Genomic DNA, 22,818 nt, shown 5'->3' with positions numbered 1-22,818 from the left:
TGTCATTTTGTGTGGCTTTGCTGCAGTCTCTATGTGTCCTAAAAAGCTTATTTGTTTCTGCTTCAGGTACTCCAGCGTTCAGTCCTGACATGACGACTCCCCAGGGTCAATCTCCCGGTCCCAGAGGCAGAATAAATATGGAAGCTTGAAATGGGAAAGGCCTTGAGCGACCTTCCTTTAAGAGGCCCACCTAAGCTAAGTCACTATTTCTCAAGGCTCTTCACTCAGACCCAGGACCCTGATGCCTGAATTCTGCCCGCGACAAGCTCAGGCCCACGCACACACCTTTAGTGCCCCTCGCACCCCTCCCAGCTCCTCTGCCACCATCAGAACATGGCTCCAGGGTGGGCCCTCCCGTGCCTTCATCTTCCTTTCTCTTTCCAAATGTCTCTTAGCCAAACCAAAGCTCCTCTCCTTCTTAACCAGCTGTCTGTTTCCACCTTTCCACAACCGAAACAATCCCAACGAGCAGAGACCACAACCAACGTTTTTCCTGCAAGTTACTCAGACTTACCGTTGGCGCCCTTGATGTTGCGAGGAGGCAACAGACGGCTGGAGTTGGGTCATCGTTTGTCTGTGTTGGGAAAGTGGAAGGAGGCAGCCACGAGCCAAGGACAAGATCCTCACGGATGCTACAGGTCGACACGTTTGGGCTGAACTGCTGCTAACTAACTGGGGGGACAGACGAGGGGAAAGGACCCCCAAAGCACTGGGGAAAATGGCTTCCTTTCCAGCAGGGAGGGAGCAGCCCGTGCAGTGGCCAGCCATCGTCTCGAGGAGCCAGTGCTCACAGACCAGGGATGATGTTACGAGCCTGCTAGCCAGAAAGGGGTGGTCCTTCAGCCGGGAAAGCAGGTTCTCTCCAGCGCGCTCCTCCCCCATTTCCTCTCCACCCAGAAGCATCAGATGAAGACACCTACACCTGATGAGACTTTAGCCTCACCTGTAACCTAGTATGCTCAGAGATCTGGCTGCCTCTACTCTTCCTCTGGGAATGAAAGTCCTTTCTGTAACCATGGATGGCAGCGTTTCCATGTCAGGGATCCTGACACCGCCTAGGGGGCAGTTCCAAACTCCTGGGCAGGAATCCACCTTAACTAAGACGAAGGCTCTGCCTCCAAAGCAGTTTCAGTTATGCCTCCAAGATACCATGTGCTCTATTTGACCTTCGTAGCCTCGACCGTTTCAAGAGCAGAGCCAATCTTCTCTTTTACAATTCAAGCCCCAGGTGGGAAGAAGAAAACTCCAGCTGGAGGAAGACCAGTATCTCAACTTTACCGCTGGTGGTACGGACGCCCACCGCCTGTCTCCCTACCTCCACCCGCCCCCCCCCCACAAACCCCCCAAGCCTGGAATCATTCCTCCTGGGGTTCATTCATGCTGTTCTGAAGAAATCCTTTGCAATGAAGTTTGCGTTTCTCTTTCCCCAACTTGCCGGGAAAGAGGGTAATTATGACACATACGGTCTCACTTAAAATTTAAATATATTAATTAGGACATTCAACGGCACAACTTTCACTTCGACTAAAAGCAAGTACAATAATACTATATAAATCATAGGGATGACGCTGTAAGACCACCTCTAAAAGAACCAAAAGTGAATTCATTTTCATAGACTTCGCCAAACCATGAATTTAAGAGCCCCCTTACCTGACGAACGAAACTATTTGAGGTAGTGTCAGAAGAAGTGCTCCCATCGGATCCTTTAAATCTGTTTTTCCGTCTGGCTCCTTTTCCATATGACTACAAAAAAGAAAACAGAAAGACAAATGAGATTATTATTAGACTCCCACACAGGAATCTAGACCTAGCTCTAGACAATGTTCTAGATCAAGACAAAGAACGGGTTGTCATCATATGGGCATGATTATAAAGTCATTGGTGACCATATGATATCACTTATATGTGGAATCTAAAATATGACACAATGAACTTATCTACGAAACAGAAACAGAGTCACAGACATGGAGAACAGACTTGTGGTTGTGGGGGGGTGAGAGGGGTGGGGGAGGGATGGAGTGGGAGTTTGGGATTAGCAGAGGCAAACTATTATATGTAGGATGGATAAACAACAAGGTCCTACTGTCTAGCACAGGGAACTACATCCAATCTCCTGGGATAAACCATCACGGAAAAGAATGTGAAAAAGAATGTATATATATGTCTAACTGAGTCACTTGGCTGTAGAGCGGAAATTAACGCAACATTGTAAGTCAACTATACTTCAATAAAATAAAAATTTAGAAAAGTTATTGGTGGAATCACAAATATTTATTTCAAATCAGTGAGTTGATAGGGAGGAGAGGTTTCTGGAAAAAGCAATCCATAACTGGTGAATTAAAACAATTTATGCTCTCTGTTAGCATATCTGTGGTTAAGAGGCAAAGGCCACAAAAGATAAGGCATTAAAAAAAATAAGCGTTTCTGTGCAGAAGGGACTGTGGCAGTTGTACTGAGAGAGGAGAGTAACTGGTCAGAACCCTTCAGAGAGCATGAAGGCAGCAGATTCGTGCATAACGAGGTACTGTTCCCAGTGGTGCTGAACAGCCAGCTTTTGCTTCTTTTCATGTCTTAATTTGTAATTCCACAGGTATTCCTGTACTGGGGTGGTCCTTGCACCTGGTGGCTGAGGAACATTTTACAGTATGGACTCTGATTACCTTTACATAGGTAGATAGATAGATAGTTGATAGATGATAGATAGATTAGATAGTTGAGAGATAGATGACAGATAGATGGATAGATAGATAGTTGATAGATAGATAGATGGATGGATAGAGTGATCTAGATGGAATATGAATGAAGCCCGGTGCCAATTCTTCACATTATTGGATGGATCTAGAGGATGTTTTGAGAGATGTTGAAACAGCTATAGAAGTGGTAGCGAATTACACAAAATTAAAATACTTTGTACAATTCTCTGGCCCATTGTTGTAATGTTTGAATATGAAGTGAAAAGATTGTGGGGTTTTTTTTTTTATTATTAATAGGAGTAGAAAAGAGTTTTATTTGAGCCAAACTGAGGACTAGAGCCTGAAAGACAGCCTCTCAGATAGCTCTGAGGAACTGCTCTGGAAAAGCATGGTTTTCAACACAGTTTATTTATTTTTTTTATTTTATTGAAGTATAGTCGATTTACAACATTGTGTTGATTTCTGCTGTACAGCAAAGTGACTCAGTTATACATATACATATTCTTTTTCATATTCTTTTCCATGATGGTTTATCAGAGGATACTGAACATAGTTCCCTGTGCTAGACAGTAGGACCCTGTTGTTTATCCAAAAAGCTTGCTTTTTAACCACTTAATTATTTTGCTGAGAAGGCAAAAAATAAATTGTATGGAATAGTAATAATAATAATAAGAAGAAAGCATTTAAGAACAGGATGTTAAAGGTAAGACAATTTGTCTCAGTAATAGGTTAGGGCCAAGCACAAACATCTACAAATGAACTTGCTTCTTCTAATATACCTACAGCTTACACTGAGGGCAGCACTAAGACTAAACTATGCATTCATCTATGGTTAATTCTAGGCATGGATAAAGTTACTGAGAAAACTACACATTAAAATGTACGTGAAAAATAGCTCAACACCGAGCTTTCCAGATAAATATACACAGGCGGGAATCCTACTATAGCTGACCTTAAAAATGGGGATATTAAGGCTTGCCTCCCAGGGTGGTTTTAGGTATTAAACGAAGGAATGTATTTATAGCATTTAGTATAAGACCTAGCACACGGTAAGGGCTCAAAATAATATTTTAAAAAGTGATACCCACATAAGAGTGAGAAGAGTAGAGAAAAACTGTGCTAAAATGTATAACGTGTTTAGAGGGATTAGGCCCACAGAGACTTCGTTAGATGATCCGAATTTACAAAGTTTGCTTTTTTGAAAAGCACCATGTCCAGATTTTAAAAATGAGACTTTTGTTATATTTTATACATTCATATGGTTTTCATTAAAATGGAAATATCTTATAAACCATAATATACGTAGCACTTAGGCAAGCCGAAATCTCTTACAAACATTTGTGTTGTGAGCAATTTAGATGAATTTGCAATCAGTGAGAGGGGTGGTGTAATTTTAAAGCAAAAATTTGTCTTAAATATGTTTGTTCTCTTCCAAGTATCGAAGGGATTTATATAATACATATGTGTTTCCATGGCATTTAATTAACTCGGCTTCATAAAAGGAAAGACAATCTAGGCTGGGCTTTCATAATACAAGGTTCTCTTCACGTAACAGCATATTCTTCTTACTTCTGTAAACATTATTCCGTAAACTGTTGAAAAATAACATTCTTTCAACAATGTTCTTCCTTTTCCAATTTTTACAGAAAGGTTTAGACAAATGTGTCTTCCAAGGCCTACAACGTTTAAAGTCTGAAAGTTTCCTTAAAATTAAAAAAAAACTTTTTTATATTATTCCATATGGAAAAATACTTATTACCTGGAAAGCATTTTCAAGGCCTAACATGTTTCCTTGGGGGAAGCTGAGGGCAAATCTGTGTCAAATACACTACGTATCTTCATTTGGAGCATAAATTATTTTTGAGAACAAAGACGAAATATTCTCTCATCCCAATATCCCCGTGGCCTGCCAGCATCATTTGGACATGGATGGAAAAAGCTTCTTTGAAATTCCATCATTATCATTTATTTCGGATTTTTAATCCAAATGTTTTTACTAGTAAAAATAAATATAAATAAAAATAAATTTTTATAAATAAAAATAAAAATAAACACACTAAAAAAAAAAGTATGTTTTTACTATTCAGCTGCTTTGGAGTATAAACTTTTTCATGGCTGCAGACATTGCCCGGCAGCCACTGTGAGAACCACACAATATTTAAGACAGCCAGTCCCAGGGGAGGCTGCAGTTCTCTGCAAAAAAATGAGACACATTTAAAAAGTCACTTTAATTTTTCCAGGCCCCTGGGAACACTGTTCACAAACATTGTTTCAGGTGCACTTAGCTACCAACGCAATGTGTCTACATTGGAGTATCACAGGTTTCAACCGTGCTAAGAAACAGAAAAAAATGATGGCATACTGAACTGCACACAAACTGGTGATAGTTTTGAGAAAAAATATCTTGTTCTTCAATCACTGAAATGTAGGAGGGATGATTTATTCAAAGCGTTTCTGCTTAACGGTGTTAAAGCAAATTCTTATTCATTATATATATTTATTTAAAACCAAAATAGATATGCTTAATTACACCTCTGTTCTATTTACTAATTTCAGCAGTAATTTCTCTCTTATAATCTCCTTTTTAAAAAAAATTTAACTGTCAAGTGACACCTCAATGACTAGTTACTTTTTATAACAATATCCAGGATCAAGAAGAAGCAAAGTTAAAGCAACTTTTGCAAAGTTAATAGTCCATTTTTATGTACTTTAAAAAAGGCTGGTGAAAATTTATACCACCATTACCAAATGAAGTTGCCTTTAATTCCATGCATATTTAAAATTAAGTCCATCTGACTAAAATGACTTGTGTATTAGTTATTCAAAATTCTGGAAAATAAGGACCAGAGCGTTTCATACGAAGGAATTAAAAAAAAAAAAAAAAAAAAAAAGTGAAGGCCAACCCTCACCCAAACAATAAAAGACAGGAAAGATTAAGTATTCAAATATTTAGTTGCCTAAATGTGGAAAAGAAGTATAGTTTTCTTAACTGGCTACTTCAAATGCAGCTACTTTTACGACTAATGGGGTTTCTAAAATTTTTTTTTAACAACACTAAGTATATAAACATCTGATATATGAAACAATTAATAATTAGCCCCAGAGTTTCAGGAAGTAAAAGGAAGAAGAGACAGGGGGTGTGTCCAGAGGGCTAAGTGTAACCCATAATACTCTCCATGATATATGCAGACCCCTACATCCTTATGGAACACAGTGTGAAAAGTCACTAATTCCCACTCAATTGCCTCTTGGTTATATACAGCTTAATAAAAAACCAGTGAAGTCACCACAGCAAATAGGAAAAAAGAAAACCATACGTTTGAATTCCTTTACTTCTCCTAAAACATCAGCCAAGTTAAGTAAGATTTCAGAAACTAGAAAGAAATTTAAGAAATTGCCACAAATATATAAATGACTTACTAAAAAGATCTCCACCATTCATCCTGATGTTAATATCAGTTTCATGTGAATGACTGTCTTCTTTGATACTAAATACTTTTCAAATTGGACTGTAATCTTAAAAATCAGCAAATAAATGGTCACACTTCCACAGGGAGTTGAAATCTAATTTCTGTATGACTGAAGTAGACGGTAATAGTTAATTACAGAAGTTGCCAGTTAAGTGGAGACTTCAGCCCAGGCTTGCACACAAAGTTGGCTTGGCGGCCCCTGGGGGCAGCTTTAAAAATGTCACTTCTGTGGTTGATGAATAAGGTGACAGTTCTCCTACCTATGAATTGCTCCCCATGAGCATAATGCTGATGCCTGAAATTAATTTCTATCCCTCTTGATCAGAATTCATTGATATTTATCCCTTCGAACTGCAGACTTTCCTCATTTTAGAGTCAGAAGCGAAGGAAGCCGAAACTAAATGGAGAGGAATTAGACATGAAATGTCCTCATTTATCAAGTTTAGTGTGAACGAGGCTGTCAGATCTTTCACTAGGGGAGAAGTCACTGAGATTCCTCCCCTAGAAAGGGGAATACAGCAAGTTCTCTATATGGATCAGTTTACACAAAAGCAGAAAGGACTCAAGAAGCAGCATAAATAGCGCTCTTTTGGGGGTCTGGCAGGTAGAGAAGGGAGGGGGGACGAGGCCAGGGCGGGAGATGCCCAGGGGCCAAGCTTGCCTTTTTCACAATCTATACCTCCAGCCAGTTTTGGAAAGAATTCTAAAACAGGCCCAGTCACTTAATGAAGGTGTCATAATTAACCCGAACTCCCTGTTATTGAGAAAGTCCGTGTGTGCCATAGACTCTCGGTAGGATAGAGATATGTCCCCATGGTCACAGAACCAAAGAGGGCCACCCCCTACCCACCCCCACCCAGGGTTAACATATTTTGCTCAGCTTCTCTTGAAAGGATCGAGCCTACAGACTGCATAATTCAATGCAATCAAGTAGAGCAGCAGGTAAGCTAATTCTTTACACAAAAGGAAAGACAAAAAAGAACAGGAACATAAAACCGCACGGCCAACTAAACCTCCAATCACTCAAATCGTCAGATATTACGTCTCGCATTTTAAAACACACTCAGAAATTCTGCCGAGCAGGTTTTAACATTTCTCCCGGGCAAAATCCCAGAACAAAATCCCACTGAAGAGGCAAGTGATGGGGGGGTCAGGAGCGAAGGGTGCAGCAAAACATAAAGCCCAGTACCCATGTCCATTATGCTGAGAGACCGCAAAGATGGAATTGGACCTCGAAAGGGTCTGGCAAAGTTTCTGGAAAGTGGTATTGACCTGGGGGGAGGGCTGCTGCTCTTTTCAGATAAAGCGCCTGGCTCCACGGTTCAGGCTGCAGCCAGGAGCAAAACAAACAGGCCGTCTGCTTACTGTCTGTTCACCTCCAGGTGCGATGGCAGGTGCTGGTTACCATCTCTTTAAGGCCTGAAGTGCTGAGATACTGCTCTCCTTCTCACTCCTCTCCTCCTCTGCTGCCATCCTAGACTCAGTTCCTCTCACCCAGATTTTGCAGCCACCCAGCCTCCATCCAGCTCTGTCCAACTCCCTGGAGAATTCCCAGGGCTGTACTTTAGACTAATGCTGTCCAATAGAAATAGAAGTCACGTACGTAAGGGGAATTTTGTAGTAGCTCTGTGAAAAAGGTAAAAGGCAACAGGTCAAATGAATTGTAATAGTGTATCTGACTTAACCTAACATATCAAAACTATTATCATTGTGACGCACAGTTGACGTAAGAGTACTCATGACATGCAGAATATTCTTTGTTTCCTACGACGTCTCTGAAATCCGTATTTTATATTTTTATCTTATCTGCATTTTTACTTGATCTGTAATCCGTGTACTTATTTTACCTGTATTTTTATGTATTTCAAAATGTGTATTTTATATTTATAGCACATCTCAGTTCAGACTAGCCACATTTCGAGTGCTCAGAAGCCACATGTGACTAGTGGCTATACCGTGGTGGACAGTACAGACTTGGAGCTTTGGAGGGACGGCGTTCAGTTAGCACCTTGACTTCGGAGGCAGACTGTGTCCAAGTTTGCCCTGAAACTGTTCAACAGGTTACCTAAAAGAGGGATGCAATTTGTTTAGATCTGAGCTTTCAGGAATTTGCCGTTAGATCGTCACTCACTTCTTATGCAGGAAATAGATCTGTTTTGTTTATGACCGTGTGCTGGGAGGAAGGGGTTGGAGTGTATGAGGGGGCCCCCTCCCTAGGCGGGATTTTTTGACATAAAAAAGAACAACGGGCAGTCTGTGAAGCTCCGTCTTTTGCATTGCTCATATACGACCCCCAATGTACTCCAGAGGTGAAAGAGAAAGGGTTCTTAAAACCCATGATTGCTGAGAGACACTGTTTGCAAATGAAACTCCCATGTCTCAGGAGAATTACTATGACTTGGTGTCACAAAACAGAGACATGCTCCAGAGACAGCCTTTTTTTCCTCAGGCCGTTTTACTGCTGGCCTGGCCCGCCCAGAGACACGGACGAGATGCCTTGCCAAGTTTTCACTGCGCTGTGATGTCATGATTTATGAGATCGCAAATAAACAAGGCCATGTTTCCCTCAAATAATGGCTGTGATATGAACACGATTCAAGGAAAACTGCTTTCATGTCTGGAAGGTAGAGAGGGCAAGGAGATAGACGCTGATGCAGCTGAATATTTATAGCTCTCACCTGCTTCTAATACGCATTCCTCCCTCCCTCTCTCATTCCATCACTTCCAATTCCTGTGGCCTGGGTCTCTGGAATGTGTCCATCTGTAGTCCTGCCCTATCTATTATCTCTTCTCTCTTTTCAGTTTAGACCTCATTACCTCTTGTCCAAACTGTTACAGCAATCTCCGTTCTGGCAGCTCCACCTCTAGACTTCCAAGACCCCAAACTACCTTACAGAACGCTCCCAGGAGACTCTTCCCCACAAGCTCTTATACTGCTCCTTCCCTGAACCCCTTCCAAGGTTCTCTGGTTTTCAATACATTGCAGGTTCCAAAGCCTCCAAGATGTGGCCTCAAATTGCCACAAGCTGTCAGACTTCTGCTTGATTATACCCAATCTGTACCTGTCCACGCTCTTTCCAAACTAGGGATTACAAACGTATCAGACTTCTAACTGCTGTGACTTGGCATCCTGAAGAGCTCCTCACCATCTCTCTGAAAAATCTGTTGAAATCTGACCCATCCTTCAAATCCCTTCTCAAACGCCGCTTCTTGCATGAAGCCCTTCCAGATTACTCCCAAGGGAGTACTTGTGTTCTCGACTCCTTTGCAACCATCTAAGATTCAGTACTTCTCTTAGCGTCCCATGCCGTATGACTGTCATCCATTTGTCACCCTTGCAGCTACTGGAAAGTACGTTCTTTGAAGGCAGAAAGTGTGTCTTCTTGCATCTGAATCATTTCCGTGTGACAGCTGCATCACAAATACTTGTTGCCTTACATTTAACTACATAAATCACGAAGTAAATTAGTATCTCTTATCTGAATGCCGTCATGCTTTCTGTCTGCCCTAACTTTGATCTCCAGGAATTCAGGAACTCTATTTTTATCATAAGAATAAAAACGCAAAACAAAACAAAACCCCAAAAACCCTTGAAGGAAGATCAAAGAGAAAAGAGGGTTTAAAAGTCCTTTCCTCTATCAGTATTCAAGACCTTCATCCTAGAATAACGGAAGTCCCTGAGTGCACTTCTCTCTCTCTCATCTAACCCGGTGAGTATCTAGATAAAATCAGGAGTCTAGAACAAACGTGACAGGGGTTGGTAAGAATTCAGGTCCTCTGGCAGAGGCTAGATGGAAATGTAGGTGGTTAGTTACATGCCCCCACTGGGCTTGTGCAGCCAAACAGCCCGAGGCTGACTAAAATCTAGCTGTTTTTACCTCTAGGAAAGAAAGGAATTCCTCTATGAAAGATATGGATTTCTGATGATACAAGTGATTGCCTTCTACATTTTTCTCCGTCTCAACTCAAAATGAATGATGTGTTTTAAGTCTGCACTCTTAACTCCCAGTGGTAAAAGAAAGTTCAACAAAGCTCCAAGATCATGCCACCAGGACCAACATTATTAACAGTACCAAAATAGCTAAAGCAGTCGATTTCTACCACCTATCAAAACAAAAAAGCAGCAAAACATTTTATCATCACTGTGGCCCACTCCTGCCCCCGGAACTACAGTAAATAAGACTAACACGCTCTCTCGAGCATATACAAATATAAAATATATAAATTATGTATTTAGAAGTTTTACATAAATATAAAGCTACATAATCTTCCCACAATTTCCAATCTAGCAAACGGAGGCTTGAAATCAACGAGGCAATATCACTAAGCAAAGAAGACACGCTTCTCCAAAAAGCGATGCCTGAAAGGTAACCGTACCCTCTTCACCACGGCTCGCCAAGCAGCCCACCGTTAAGGAGTCTCAAGTCGTTCCCCTGCTAGGATAGAAGTTGAGAGACTCCTTACCGCTGAGAACTGGAGGCGTCTGCAATCCAAACGGTACCTGCCAAAGCCTTCCGTAAAAGCCACCTTATCCGTGCCCAGCGCCTGCAACTCACATCTCCTATTTCACGACGAGCAGCAAACCGGAATCTCCCCAGAAACCGCTAACACTCGTCGGAGGGGAAGGTGGTCCCGGAGCTCCCCGACACGGCTCACATTGCAGGGCCAAGGGAAAAATAAAAACTTTCGCGTCCCCAGCGCGCTCTCTTCGGCAGGGGCCGAGGGGTCCAGGCGAGCCCTGGCCAGGGCCACGAGGGGAGCGGAGCCGGCCGCGCGGCGCAACGCCCAGGTGCCGAGGCGGGTCACGGGGGAGGCAGGGGCGGAGCGTCCCCTCCCACGCCCCCCACTCCCACCCCGGCTCACAGCCGGTCCGGCGGGGTCGGCGTCGGAGCGGGGCTGCGGAAGCCGAGCCCCTCCCGGCCCCCGCCCCGCACTCACGATCTTGAGCAGGTCCAGTCCGCTCGCCTGGTCCATGGCTCTCCATGTGCCTCTCCCGGGAAGGGGCGACGAGGGCTGGCCGCGGCAGCCTCCGAGGACCCCGAGGTCTCCCCCGCCCCTTCCCTCCCTCGGGCTTCGGGGAAGCCGAGGAAAATGGAAGCCGGAGAAGAGCCCGGGGCGGAGGGGGGGCGGGGGGGGGGGGAGGAAGGCGGAGAGGGGCAGGGGCGCCGGCGCCCGCAGGGGAGAAGCGGGTGGCCACGCGCGGGGGGAGGAGAAGGCGGCGGAGGAGGAGACCCAGGCCGGAGCGGGCGGCCGGGCGAGGGATCCGGGCAGAGGCGGCGCCGCGAGAGACGGAGCCCGGCGCCCGGGCGGCTCACAAAGAAAGGGGCGGGCGCGGCGCTCTCGCTACCTGTGCGGCCGCTCCGAGCGCCCCCGCGGGAGCCGCGTTCTCCGGCAGGTCCATCGGGATCTCTTGCGCCACCGCCGCCGCCGCTGTGGGAGGCGACTTGGACAGGTCGCTCTGGACCATTGGCTAGCGGTCGGCCGGGAGCCAGCAGCCGGCCCCCGGCGGCGGGTCCCCTCCTCCGTTCCCCGCCCCCCGCTGCAGGGGCCGCCCGGGGCTCGCGGCGCTCAGGGCGCGGGGCGCGGCCGGGCCAGGTTGCGAGCGAGGCGCGGGGGAGCCGGGCGGCGGGGGGCGCGGGCAGGGCGAGCGCCGAGCGGGCACTGGATCCGCGGCGCCGGGGCAGGTCCTCGCCGAGAGGGAGGGCGCTCCGGCCGCGCGAGCCCAGGGGGAGGCGCGTCGGCCGGCGAGAGTGACAGGCCACCGAAGGGCCGAAAAGTTGCCCGCGGGAGGCGCGGGCCGCCGGGGCCCCGGCGCAGCCGCTGCGCGTCGCCGTGGCACGCGCGCTGGAAAGTTTTCAAAGCCGCGGAAGCCAGGCCTCGCGCCCGGGGGCTTCCTTTCTCCGGCGGCCGAGCTCCAGCCCCTCGGCTCCCCACGAGCCCGCGGGCGGGAACAGGTCGCTCGCCTGGGAGACCCGGGAGGCTCCGCTCCTCCCCTGCACGCCCGAAATCTGTCAAGGCCTCGGGCGGCCCCGGGGAGCAAGTGTCTGCAGAGGACCTCCCATCCCCATCGACCGCTGGAGCCCCTGGACGGCGGCGGTAACGAGGAGCCAGCAGAGAAACGCCGCTGCTGACCCGAGCATTGCGGTCCCGCCCGAGTCTGCAGCTGGCCTGGGCTCTTGGGTCCAAATCGACCCACTTCCAAATCCGAACTTTTCCCTTTATGGCTCCGGGTTGTCTTCATCTTTGCCAACTGCTTCTTCACTTTTTCTGTAGAGTTGAGAAGTCTTAATATCCCATTTTGGACGTGTAAGCATTTCCTTAGGATTCTGAACTGTTGATAAGAGAGTAGCAGCCGTAGCAAGAATGTTCCCTTTACGGCATAACGTTCAGCTATTCCTAATACGACGTATTTTTTGTATTACAGGGTAGCTCGTATTTCAACAACTTTTACTACAGTGGAACTTTCTGTAGAACAAGTTTTCCCGGCATCAGTGTGGTTTTGTAACCACTGAATGTAGACACTTCTGGAAACTGAAATATACATACCGAAATTTACTACCATAGGCTTCAGCTGCCTTTTATATTTTGCCACGGTGTATTAAATTATTATGGGATACAGTCCTTGTTCTTCTCAAAGATAAACGCATCCACCGCCATCATACAGTGATTTGAGTCAGGCTTCAAGAACAGGTGTTGGTTAGGCATATCCAAAATGTCACTGATTTTCTTAATCTTCGGGGTTAAAATTGTCATTTTTACTTAAGTGTGACTGAAGCCTCAAAAACAAACTCACAGAATAAGAGACTAGATGTGGGGTTACCAGAGGGTTAGCTGAAGGCAGTCAAAGGTGAAAACTCCCAGTTATAAGATATCTAAGTACTAGGGATGGTAATGTACAGTGTGATAAATGTAATGAACACTGCTGTCTGTTGTTATATACGAAAGTTGTCGGGAGGGTAAACCCTAAGAGTTCTCATCACAAGGAAAATTTTTTTCCTGTTTTTAAAATTTTGTATCTATACGAGATGATGGATATTCACTAAACTTACTGTGATCATCATTTCATGGAGTATGTAACTCGCATCATTATGCTGTACACCTTAAACTTATGCAGTGTTGCATTTCAATTAAATCGCAATAAAAATGGAAGAAAAATACATACATACATACATACATACATACATACATATTTCCAAAATAGGGGGGAAAACCTGAGTGTTAAACAGAAGCAGTGAGAAATTGGTTAACAACAACGACGATAATAATAAAAGTCACATTTTGAAAAGCAACAGACAGGGGAGCTGGGAAGCTGTTGTTTAGGATGTGGGTGGGTGGCCAGCCAGCCAGGGAAGGGGGCACCCTCTGCTTTGTAGCCATGGCTAATAGCCTTCCCAAAACCCTGGCTAAGATTTGTTAAAAAAAAAAAAAAAAAAGCAATCAGCAGTGCTTTTGCATGTGTGTGTGTATATATATATATATATATATATATATATATATATATATATGCATGTATGTACATACAAAAGTGGAAAAGACATTGTATTTAAAGTTTTGAAGTCATTATTTTATTTTAGTTCCACAATTCGCCGATGGCATCACTCTTCTAGGTCCATTCATCTAATGAAACTGTTCAGTTTTCTTAAGAGAGTGTTTAAATCTCTCCTAAGAGCATTAAAGACTAGGGATAACGTTAAATCTGGTTCTAGATTAGAGTGTAAGCTCTGTGGGGACAGGAGCCATGCTTATTCACCAGGGCACACTCAGAATCTGGCTGCTCCCCCTGAATTCTTTCAATATCCATCCAATCAAGCATATATCAAGCTTCCACTGTTGCCACTGGATGAGCACAGACAACAAAAACCAGAAATCTTGGAGCTTAAAGTCTAGTTAGTAAGCACTTAGAAACCAATGAATACATTGGAATACATTCATTCTTGAATGAATGAATGACAGATGAATTCTAACACTGTTTTAAAAAATGCCAGGTTTGCTGAAACAGTGTTTCCCCATGACATGTTTGATTTCTTATAGTATACTTAAATATCCGTGCATTCGCTTTCAATTACGACCATTTGGGAAGTTAAATTTTATCTTTCATCAGATTTTTTTTTTTTTGCAGAGACCACAAAACAGCAAAACAACCTTGAAAATCATTTAAAATAATGCTAATACTTATAGCCAAGCCAAGTTTGAATTAAAGGTTCAAATGTGATAGAGTATATTTTATTCATTTCATTAATTTATGATACTCAACTCTTTGTTTTTATGTTTCTCTCTGCCATGAGGCAGAGTTCCTTGGGGGCAGCCGATTGGGTCTTACTCATTTTATCATCCCCCATCCAGCATGGTGTCTGGCACTTAGTTGGAGCCTGAAAACTCCTGTTGCACAAATGAATGAGTGAATGAATGAATGCTCTGTCTTCACATGCCTTAAAACATAGCATATAACTTTGCAAATTTTAACGTACAAAGACATTTACCTAATCACGACTCCCCTGAAAGGATTATATTAATTCTTTCCTTATAACCTGCTCTCATTTAATTAGCCTGCATTGAGCAGTAACACGATACAATGTACCCGTTCAGACTCTAGTCGACTTGTAAAAGTTTTCAAGTAAAAAGTAACACAATGTTACCCCTACCTGAAAAAGGGAACAATGTCAGAATAAATATAGAGGGATAAATGCTTGGGAAACTTACGGTGGATGTTTTCTATCATGGTCAGTTTTGTTTGTAACCTACCTTGACTTGGGCAGTACTTAAAAGCCACAGATAAAAACTAAAATTTGATATGGAAAGCCTAATTCTTTTCAATGTTAAAAGGTATGCAGATGCACCCCAGTAATAATGGATGTACAATCATCAGCCAAGGCATTTAAATGCAGATGACTAATTTGTTCAAGCTGTACGTGAACTCCGGTATGCTTATTAGTCTTTGTAATGGACAGGCATATTCTGGGCATTATTAATGTTCTAAAATGAGAACAGAGGCTGGTAAGAAACTTTGGCCAAGGAAGCCAGAAGTTTAAAAGAGTTGGGGTGTTTTTTTCCCCTGTAAGTAGAAGAACCAGTGATTATAATTACTTTACTTCTCCTCTCTTGCTTGTAGATTTGTAGATTTGTGATTGTATTTAAGACCTTGGAGTAAGAGTTCTTTAGGACAGATATGCACCAGTGTGATTTCTTATCTTACTTAGTAAACCATTTTTCACCTCATTCACGGTTCTGGATCTCCACCATTATTAACAGCATTTTCATAAGGATATACCTGTATCAGCCACTGGCCTAACTTGGTATGATAATTCCACTAAGTTATACATTTGCTTTTTGGAAATGTATGCTATAAAATGAATTCCTTGAATTACAGATTGTTACTTAAAAGTATTTAAAGTAGCATTGACATATATACACTACCAAATGTAAAATAGACAGCTAGTGGGAAGCAGCCACATGGCACAGGGAGATCAGCTCGGTGCTTTGTGACGACCTAGAGGGGTGGGATAGGGAGGGTGGGAGGGAGACGCAAGAGGGAGGAGATATGGGGATATAGGTATACATATAACTGATTCACTTTATTGTACAACAGAAACTAACATTGTAACAACATTGTAAAGCAATTATACTCCAATAAAGATGTGGGGAAAGAAAAGTATATAAAGATGCAAGCACATCCCGTATAAGAGGGTTGTGTGTGTGCATGTGTATAGTGAATCTCAGTGTATACAACTGAGATACTGAAGTGGTCAAGGAAAGCTTAACTTCACTTCCAAAATAAAGGCTTCACAGAAGTAATAAGATTTCATGAGTTCTTAAAATCACCCAGGAGACAGAGGTCTGGAATATCCAATACTGTATAGCACTTTCTAGTTTCTAAAGCACATTCATTTATGATTTGACTGATTTCTCATCCAAATCATAACTATAACAACTGGTACTTTGGTTTACATACAAGGTGCCAGGCTCTGTGCTAAGGTTTTATGTATATCATCTCATCTATGAAGTAGGTATCAGGACAGGTCACATTGCGGTAACAAATAAGCCCTAGGTATTTAGTGGATTAGGGGACAAGAAATGCATTCCTTTGATGTTGGGTAGCTGTTCACCATCAGAAGGAGCTTCTGCTTCATGCTGACATTTAGGAACCAAGTCCTGAGTTACGATCCACTGTTTTGAAAATGTGGCCATGGAACGTACATTGTGGAAGATGGTGGAGCTTGCAAATTTTTATTGGCCAAGCTTGGAAGTGGTATAAAACTCTCCTACTTATTATGTTTTACTGGCTAAAACTCTATCCCATGAAAAACCTACAAGCCAAGCTGAGAACCATGGTCCAGTCAGGTGCCTTAAGAAGAAAAAGAGAGTGAATTTTGACGAACAGCTAGCAAAGACTGACTTAACCAAGGCTGAATAGCTGATGAGTGGCAGGACTTAAACACGTGCCCAACTCTAAGACCTGTTTTCAGTTCAACACAGTTGCCTGTCTGGTGGACTTCAAAGAGCTCTGCCACCCAGGTTAAGGCTGCATTTCTGGTTGGAGGAACAGATTTACATATTTCTATTGCTTGTGCGCTGTGATGACCACATTCATGTACTTGCTAGAATTAGGCCTGCTGTGAATAGCAGAAATGATATTAATCCAAGTCATTGTGTGTGTGTGTGTGTGTGTGTGCACGCGCGCACGTGTGCACTATAATCCAGGGCAACAGAGATACTGGCATTGAACAAGGTATGGCTTCTGTACTTATTGAATACACAGTAGATTAGGCAACATATGGATAAAGTATGATGAATATGAGTGAAAAATAATTTGGGAAGAACTTGAAAAGATCAGGGGAAAATGTTCCAGGCAAAAAGAATAGAAAATACAAAGATGGAAGGTGAAGAAATTCAGTACAGCTGGAAAATAGGGTTGGGAGGTGAGGGGGCAGGCAGATAATGATAATGAAAAATATCTAATTGACTCTTTTGCTCTCCTATGGCCCCATTCTCTTGATAAGAACGCCTCATTTCTAAGCAAAGCCTTTGGCCTCTCCTGCCTTTTCTTTTCAAACCATCTTCACTTCTTTATGGGAGGCACACGCACGTATGTTCATGTGTCGTGGGACTATAGAAAATGAGACCTGCTCTATCAAGAAAAGCACCTGAATTTACACATTCACAGTAGTCAGCTTATTTGTAGCTGAGATTGCTAGTTGCCCATACCTCCTTTTTATGGAACCCCTGTTTTTAGCTGGACACATTGGCACCTGGAGTAAAAGACTATATACAGTAGTACTTCCTCTAGCAGCTACATGCAACTACGGGGCTGCATTCTGTTGACCGTAAGCAAAGTGGGTGAAGAATTTCTGGGATGTACCCATAAAAGGGAGAGAAGTGCTTTGATTTCCTTTCTTTTCCTGCTGACCAGATTGTGGATATATTGGTTAAACCATGAGTGGAGGTTTTAGACAGGGAGGCCATAGGAAAGCCACTTGCTGAGGTTGAATGAGCATAAAAAAAGCACCGGGGCCATTGATAGTACCATAAAACCACCACACCAGCTCTGGATTGCCTACTTTCAGACTTCTTTTAAGTGAGGCAGAGAGAAGCATTTATATTGCTTAAGCTTCTCTTACTTTAGGTTTTTTGGAGATAAATCCTACCAAACCTAACCAAACCTAGTAACCATTTCATTACTCAAAACATTTTTTTTCTTTTTAAATTAACTTTCTTGAATGAAATAATGCCATTTGCAGCAACATGGATGGACGCAGAGATCATCATACTAAGTGAAGTCAGACAGAGAAAAATATTATATGATATCACTTATGTGTGGAATCTAAAAAAAATGATACAAATGAACTTATTTACAAAACAGAAATAGGCTCACAGACATAGACAAACAAACTTATGGTTACCAAAGGGAAGGTAAAAAGGGGGAGGGGAAGGGATATATCAGGAATCTGCGATTGACATATACACACTACTATATGTAAAATAGATAAAGAACAAGGACCCACTGTACAGCACAGGGAACTCTACTCAATATTTTATAATAACCCATATGGGAAAAGAATCTGAAAAAGATATATATATATATATATATATATATATATATATATATATATATATACACACACACACATATATATATGTGAATCACTTTGCTGTACACCTGAAACTACCACAGCATGATAAATCAACTATACTTCCATTTTAAAAAATTAAATTAACTTTCTTAAGGTATAATTTATCTTAACTTGATTTTTAGATTATGGGAATGCTGGCTTCATAAAGTGAGGGCAGGTGTTGGGAAGTGTCTCCTCCTATTCTATTTTTGGGAGGAGTTTCTATAGAATTACTAATACTTATATCATAAATATTTGTAAGAATTCACTAGTGGGTCAGGAGTTTTCTTTGTGGGAAAACTTTTAAGTATCAGTTCAATTTCTTTAATTGATATGGGACTATGCAGGTTTTCTATTTCTTCTTAAACTTTGATAGTTGGTGTTTCTCAAAGAATCTGTCCATTTCATTTTACTTATCAGTTTTATTGGCATAAAGATGTTATTCATATTTTCTCATTACCTTTTGAATGTTTGTGGGTTCTATAATGACCGTTCTTTTTTGTTCCTCATATTAACAAGTTCTGCATCCTTTCTTTTTCTCTTGATTAGTCTGACTAGGGGTTTTTAAATTTTATTGATCTTTTCTACAAGCCAGCTTTATGTTTCATTGATTTTCTTAATTGTTTTTCTGTCCTCTATTTTTTAAAAAAGTTTCTTCTCTTATATTTATTATTTCCTTCCTTCTGATTGCTTTGGGTTTACTTTTTTCTCTTCTTTTTTTCCTAGTTTCTTAAGGTGGAAGTTTAGATCATTCTTTTTATATATGGTAAAAATACATATTTTTATATCTGTTCTAATTGAATCATTTGATGGTATACATTTCCCTTTAAGCACCAGTTTATCTGCATCCACAAATTTTGACTTGTATTTTTCCTTTCATGTGAATCAAAATATTTTCTAACTTTCTGGGCGATTTCCTATTTAACCCATGGGTTATGTAGCAGTGAGTTTTTAAAGTTCTAAATGTATGGGAGACTTTCTAGATCTTTTTCTGCTTTTAATTTATACTTTAATTCCACGTTAATCAGAGAATATACTTTGTATACTTTCAATCATTTTAATTTTAATGAAATCTGTTTTAGGTTCAAAAATCATCTACTCGGTGAATTTTTTTGTGTATATGTGAAAATAAGTTGTTTTCTTCTGTTGTCGGGTAGAATGTTAGATAAATGTAAATCAGATCAAGCTGCGTGCAGTGTTTTTCAGTTATTCCATATTTGTACTGATTTATTTTTTGTCTGCTTAATCTATCAATTAATGAAAAGGCATGTTGGGCTTCCCTGGTGGTGCAGTGGTTAAGAATCCGCCTGCCAATGCAGAGGACACGGGTTCAATCCCTGGTCCGGGAAGATCCCACAGGCTGCGGAGCAACAAAGCCCGCAAGACGCAACTACTGAAGCCCGCGAGACACAACTACTGAAGCCCGTGCGCCTAGAGCCCGTGCTCCGCAACAAGAGAAGCCACCGCAATGAGAAGCCCGTGCACCACAATGAAGAGCAGCCCCCTCTTGCAGCAACTAGAGAAAGCCCACGCACAGCAACGAAGACCCAACACAGACAAAAATAAATAAATAAAATAAAAAATTTTTTTAATTAAAAAAAAAGGAGTGTTGAAGTCTACAAGTATAATTTTGGATTTTTTAAATTAACTATGTCTTTTTCTTTTTTTCAAAAATTTTTTTTTTACTGTGGTAAAATACATAGTATGTGAAATTTACCATCGTAACGATTTTTAAGTGCACAGCTCAGCGGCATTAAGCACATTCATGCTGTTGTGCTGCATCAGCACTCTCCCCCTTCAGACCTTTCCCATCTTCCCGAACTGAAACCCTATACCCACTGAACAATAACTCTCCATCCTCGCCTCCCCCTACTCCTTGGCAACCACCATCCTACTTTCTGTCTCAGTGAATTGGACTACCCTACATACCTCATGTAAGTGCAGTCATACAGGCTTTGTCCTTTGCGTCTGGCTCATTACACTTAGCATAATGTCCTCAAAGTTCCTTGTACCATGCGTCCACACTTCCTACCATTTTAAGGCTGAATAGTCTTTCACTGTATGTCTCCACGACAGCTTGTTTATCCATTCATCTGTCAATGGACACTTGAGTTGTTCCCACATTTTAGCTCTTGTGAATAATGCTGCTATGAACAAGGGTGTGGTTAATTCTTTTTTTTTTTTTTTTTCTGGGCTTTTCTTTTCAACCACATGTCATTCACTTTCTGAACTCTGTTTATTGTATGCTTAATTGTGAACAAAGAGATCCTGAGAAGTTCATCTGTTTCCACTTGTGGCTACATTTTGAAATTTGGAATATTGGGTCTCTATGGAATGCTCACCTTCAGAAAGACTTTTCCCTGGGTCTCACAGGATATGTTTTATGTCAGTTTAGGAGAGGAATGAGTATCTTTTAATGGTACTCAGGAGCTTTTGATGGGTAGATGACCACCAACAAGTGGCAGGAGTCAGTTCTGCAGGTGTTACGAGAAACCAACAAATTTCCTCTTAGGTCATTATTAAGTCAAAGTGATATAAATAGTATGATTAATTCTTAAGTATTTCATTTTATTTCCTTGATGCTAGTATAATTGGAGTTGTCTTCTCAATTTCCTTTTCAGAATGTTCATTGTTAGTGTATAGAAATGCAACTGATTTTTGTGTGCTGTCTTTTTATCCTGATACTTTACTGAATTTGTTTACTAGTTCTAACAGTCTTTCTGTGGAATCTTTAGGGTTTTAGACATATACAATTATATCATCTGTGAATAGAGATAGATAATTTTACTTCTTCTTTTCTAATTTGTATACCTTTTATTTCTTTTTCTTGCCTAACTGCTCTGGCTAGGACTTCCAGTACCTTGCTGAATGGAAGTGGTGAAAGCAGTCTTTCACCATTAAATATGATGTTGTTGTGGGTTTTTCATATATAGCTTTTATTATGTTAATGTAGGTTGTTGAGTGTTTTTGTCATGAAAAAGTGTTGAATTTTGTCAAGTGTTTTCTCTGCATCAATTGAGATGGTCAGGTGGGTTTTTTTCCTCATTCCTTATGGTAATGTGGTGTATTACATTGATTGACTTTCATATTTTCTTATTCCTTGCATTTCAGGAATAAATCTCACTTGGTGTACAATCCTTTTAGTATACTGTTGAATTCAGGTTGTTAGTATTTTGTTGAGGATTTTTGCATCAATGTTCAGAAGGAATATTATTCTGTCGTTTTCTTGTAGTGTCTTTGGCTTTGGTATCAGGGTAATTCTGGCTTCACAGAGTGAGTTGGGAAGTGTTCCCTCTTCTTCAGTTTTTTGGGGAAAAGTTTGAGAAGGATTGATGTTAATCCTTCTTTAAATGTTTGATAGAATTCACCAGTGAATCCATTGGGTCCAGAACTTTCCTTGTCAGGAGATTTTTGAATACTGAGTCAATCTCCTTGTAAGTTCTAGGCCTATTCAGAGTGTCTATTTCTATTTCTTTGTGAAGTCGCTTTCACTGCTGAAAACCCCACACGCTCTGAAGCAGTGTCCACCACCAGCATTAGCAGTGACATGGGGAGTTAGTGTTTCTTATTTCAAAGATCTAGAACAAGAGATGGGGGGAAGTCTTATCTTAGGCTGTGAATGGTGTTAGTCATGAGAGAAGATGTTTTAATCTGTGCTGTGCCAGTGCTGAGTATAGAATCCTATGGGCATTGTCCAGGTGTAAGGGTGGCCTTGGTAGTCTTATGGCCAAAATCCTATAGCCGCTGGCAGAAGCATATGAAATGCCTGTCTACATGGATGTGCCCTAAACTCAACCATCACAAGACTGCTATTATAAAGCCTTAATGAGCATGAACTCCAATACCAAAATTAAAACACACAAGAAAACAAGCCACCATAAGAGAAAGTCAGCAGAGCAACAAAAAGTAGAAATAGACTCTTAGGAACATCATAAAATGGGAGAAGAATCATTAGTAATAGATAAAGAATTCCACTTGAAGTGAACTTTTATTTTTTAAAGTGGTAGAATTTCATTATCCAGCCCTTGTATATATGTATTTTGTGGGCAAAGAAGCATCTGGATGGGCCTTATCTTTTCGTCCAGTGTTAACCTATATGATGATCTTTAGGAACTAGTAATCCAAAAAATTCTCCAATCAGATAAGACTTTAGGGAGACTATTATTGAAAAAAACAGGTCCTTTTCCTCATATTCTGGAGCAGCCTAATATTCTCTGCAGGCCTCATCATGGAGCTTGAGTTGGGGGAAGAAAATTGGTACTTCCCCAACCTAACACCCTCATAGTTTTCTTTGTGTTATGGTTTATCTGTGTAATTTTTACGAAGTTTTGTGTACTGCACCTAGCAAACTGGGTTGAAAAATACTGTTGCCCTTTTAATTAACTACTCCTAGGAGGATACAACATATTCCACTTTTGAAATCCCGTATGAACAGTGACAGCAGTGGTTCTGCATTTCAAGCATATCTTTACCCAAGTTTTCTACTAGAAGCCACATTTCATCACATGCTTAATTTGTACCAAGCACCATACTAAGTGCTTTACCTCG

The 22,818-nt window shown here is 41.7% G+C and overlaps 1 protein-coding gene across 6 annotated transcripts in view; it reads right to left on the bottom strand.

Moving 5' to 3' along the window:
- CACNB2 (calcium voltage-gated channel auxiliary subunit beta 2) overlaps nt 1-11,630 on the bottom strand; it is a 416,172-nt gene extending 404,542 nt beyond the window's left edge. For 3 of the 6 annotated variants that reach the window (XM_068562066.1, XM_068562101.1, XM_068562091.1), the window contains exons 1-2: nt 11,511-11,630; nt 1,651-1,743 (exon numbers count right to left, since the gene is read on the bottom strand). In XM_068562066.1, coding sequence (XP_068418167.1) covers nt 1,651-1,743; nt 11,511-11,630 — 213 coding nt within the window. Of the gene's footprint in view, nt 1-1,650; nt 1,744-11,101; nt 11,138-11,510 lie in introns of those variants that run through there. The other 3 variants (XM_068562073.1, XM_068562115.1, XM_068562106.1) reach the window with 1 other exon arrangement.
- Between the last annotated feature and the right edge of the window lie 11,188 nt (nt 11,631-22,818).

The sequence above is a fragment of the Eschrichtius robustus genome, chromosome 1 (genome assembly GCF_028021215.1).
Source record: "Eschrichtius robustus isolate mEscRob2 chromosome 1, mEscRob2.pri, whole genome shotgun sequence".
NCBI lineage: Eukaryota > Metazoa > Chordata > Mammalia > Artiodactyla > Eschrichtiidae > Eschrichtius > Eschrichtius robustus.
Note: the sequence above shows the minus strand (reverse complement) of the source record. Positions and strands in the feature narration are given on the sequence as shown.